The 3,295-nt window shown below is 52.3% G+C and overlaps 1 protein-coding gene across 2 annotated transcripts in view; it reads left to right on the forward strand.

The window, feature by feature from the left end:
- The first annotated feature begins 2,091 nt into the window (after positions 1–2,091).
- The window catches only part of znf598 (zinc finger protein 598), a 49,438-nt gene continuing 48,234 nt past the window's right edge, over positions 2,092–3,295 (forward strand). For both annotated transcript variants that reach the window (XR_007264375.1, XM_020519904.2), the window contains exon 1: positions 2,092–2,387. Coding sequence is in view for 1 of the 2 variants with exons in the window: in XM_020519904.2 (XP_020375493.2) it covers positions 2,196–2,387 (192 nt within the window). In the remaining variant the exon portion in view is untranslated. The remainder of the gene's footprint in view (positions 2,388–3,295) is intronic.

Consider the following 3,295-nt stretch of genomic DNA (forward strand, 5'->3'; position numbering starts at 1 on the left):
TGCCTCAAGCCCTAGAATTGTTGAAATTGGTATTGAATCCGGAAGGGTGTAGAGTTCCCAAGCATAAAAGTGGGTGCAAAAGCTTGCATTGAGCTTCGCTGGAGCTCTTTTGCAGACAGTATGTAGGTGTTCTGTGAAGCGGTCACCTGGGCTACACTCCCCAAAACAGAGACCATATTGTGAGCAGCAAATGCAATACACTAGATTGAGTGAAGTGCAGGTAAAATGCTGCTTCACCTGGAAGGCATGTTTGGGCCCTTGGATAATGAGCAGGGAGGAAATAAACAGGTAGGTGTTTTACCTTGCAGGGGAGGGCACCGTGGGGCTGCATTAGGAGTGGACCAGGGTGTCCTGGAGGGAACTGCCCTTGTGGAAGGCTGACAAAGGAAGGCAGGGGAGTATGTGTCTGGTTGTGGCATCCCACTGGATGTGGTGGAAATGGTGGCTAATGATCCTCTGGATGTGGATACTGGAGGGATGGTAATGAGGACAAGGGAGACCCTACTGTTGCTGTTGGAGGGAAGACAGGGGGTGAGGGCTGAAGTGCAGGAGATGGGTTGGAACTGACTGAGGGCTATGGTGCTATGGAATCCTCAGTTGAGGAAGAAGGTGGACATTCAGAAGCCCCCTTGTCGAAGTTGGCATCATCAAAACAGATGCAACGGAGATAGAGGAACTGGGAGAATGGAATAGGATCTTTACAGGAAGTAGGATGTGAGGGTGTATCATCAAGGTGACTATGGGAGTCGGGTGGTTTGTAGTGCATATTGGTGGCCAGGAAGGGATGGAGGAAGTCAGAGATGGACCAGGTGAAGATGAGAGTGGGGTGGAAATTGGAAGCGAAATTGATAAACTTTTCCAATTCCAAAAGAGTAAGGGAAGCAGCATAGATGATACCATCAATATACTGGAGAAAGTGTTGTGGTTGGAGGACAGAATAGGACTGGAATAAGGATTGTTCCATGGACCCTACAAAGAGACAGGCATAACTGGGACCCATGCGGGTACCATGGCCACCCCTTTGACCTGAAGAAAGTGAGATGTATTAAAAGAGAAGTTGTTCAGATTGAAAATGAGCTTCGCCAGACGAACAAGGATGTTGGAGGATGAGGATGGTTCAGGCCTTTTCTCCAGGAAGAAGCAGAGCCCTGAGATCATCGTGATGGGAAATGGATGTGTAAAGGGGTGGCATGTCCATGGTAAAGAGGAGGCAGCTGGAACCCATAAACTGGATATTCTGAAATTGACATAAAGTGTCAGAGAATTGCAGATCTAAGTGGGAAGGGACGGGATAAGAGGAAGGAAAAAACTGAGTTGAGGTAGGAAGAGATGGGTTCTATGGGCAGGAGCAGGCAGAAACAATGGGTCTGCTCAGGGAGTCCTGTTTATGGATTTTGGGAAGGAGGTACAAATGAGCTGTGTGGGGTTAGGAGCCTATGAACTTGGAGGCAGTCGAAAAGAGGTAAGTGACCATTGTACACATGGTAGCCTGACGTTCCATGGCAGGGTCATGGTCTGGGAGAGATAGGAGGAGGTATTCCAGAGCTGGCACCCCTTTACACATCCATCTCCCAAGGGAGCTGGATGAAGACAGCAGGCAGGGCAGCATCAGAGGAGCAGGAAAGCTGATTTTTCGGGTCTGGACCCTTCTTCGGAAAATTTTCTGAAGAAGGGTCCAGACCCCAAGCGTCAGCTTTCCTGCTCCTCTGATGCTGCGTGGCCTGCTGTGTTCATCCAGCTCTACACCTTGTTATCTCTCCTCAGTGCTCCCCGCCCCTCCTCCAACTGCAGCGTGGATGGACATCTGGGTCGGCATGGTCACGTTGGGGCAAAGGGGCTCGTTTCCGTGCTGTAGGACGCTATGACCTGACCACACTCCACTCCTCCAACACCGCTCTCTCCCTCACTCTCTTCCCCCCCTCACTCTCCATCCCCCCCTCACTCTCCATCCCCTTACTGCCTGACCTTCTCTCTTTCCCCCCCGGTTCCCTGATTCCGCCCTTTCCCACCTAGACACTTCTCCGCGTCCACCGGATGTTTTCTTTAAATTTGAAACGTTCCTCCTTCCCCGCGTGCCTATTGCGTCATAGACTGGGGGCACGTGGGTTCCGGCGGATGTTGGTGTGACGTCACGGTGGCTCGGTTTCAGTGTGCAGGTAGAGTTCAGCTCAGGCTTGGCGGCCGTCGCCAGCGGCATGGCCTCCGGTAGTAGTGCGCGGGAGTCAGGCCCGACAGGGGCTGACCGGACCTGCGTGCTGTGCTGCCAGGAGCTGGAGATCTTCGCCGTGGGCAAGTGCGACCACCCGGTGTGTTATCGCTGCTCCACCAAGATGCGGGCCTTGTGCGGCCAGAGGTACTGTGCTGTGTGCCGGCTCGAACTCGACAAGGTGAGGCTGTGGCGGTCTCCGAGCGGGCACAGTGGCCTAGCTGCGGCTGTGCAAGGAAGGGGGTCGTCACTGGGGGCTCCGGTCACTCCGGCCGTGGGGCTAGTCAATCAATCAATAAGAAGGCAATCAGGAGAAAGCGCCTTTTCACAGGCTTTGGGTGGGAAAGGACTGTTGAGATCCGGGAGGACGGGGGAGAGAGAGACCCGGGCGAGGGTGCTGGGCACTTCCCTCGGTCCTGGCTCTGGGCCTTGGGTCATTTGGCTCTTCTCGTTGGAAGTGTATGATTCGCTGTGACTGTGACCCTCTGCCTGGGCCCCTGTTGGCACTGGGTTTTGGCAAAGTCTCCCCATCGGAATGGGGCAGCGTTTACAAAATGCGCTTTTCATTCCGGGCAGTGCGAGTCCACATCAATTTCGGTTCGATTTCGCAGGATGTTGAAACTACAATCTATCGGGAAGGGTGGGGCTCTTTGTTAGAAATTAGTCAAATGTGACACTAATCTAGTGTTAAGTGTGGAGCTGGAGGAACACAGCAGGCCAGGCAGCCGAGGAGCAGGAATGTTGACGTTTCGGAAGCGTTAACTTTCCTGCTTCTCTGCTGCCTGGCCTGCTGTTTTCCCCCAGTTTAGCACTGTTATCTGTGACTCCAGCATCTGCAGGTTTTGCTATCAGTAATCTAGTGTTTCTCTTTTGGCTGCTTTGAATTTCTACTGTTCAGTAGTTCAGTACGGTGCCCAAAGTCTTGAACTTCGGATTTTTGGAATCATGTCTTAGTCCAAGTGCTGGAGTCAGCGATAAATAAACAGTACCAGCAACAAAAGTAGAAATCGCTGAGGAATTCAGGTCTGACTGTATCAGAGATAGTAGGAACTGCAGATGCAGTCAGATCTGAGATAACAAGGTGTAGAG

The sequence above is a fragment of the Rhincodon typus genome, chromosome 21 (assembly GCF_021869965.1).
Source record: "Rhincodon typus isolate 14 chromosome 21, sRhiTyp1.1, whole genome shotgun sequence".
Taxonomy (NCBI): domain Eukaryota; kingdom Metazoa; phylum Chordata; class Chondrichthyes; order Orectolobiformes; family Rhincodontidae; genus Rhincodon; species Rhincodon typus.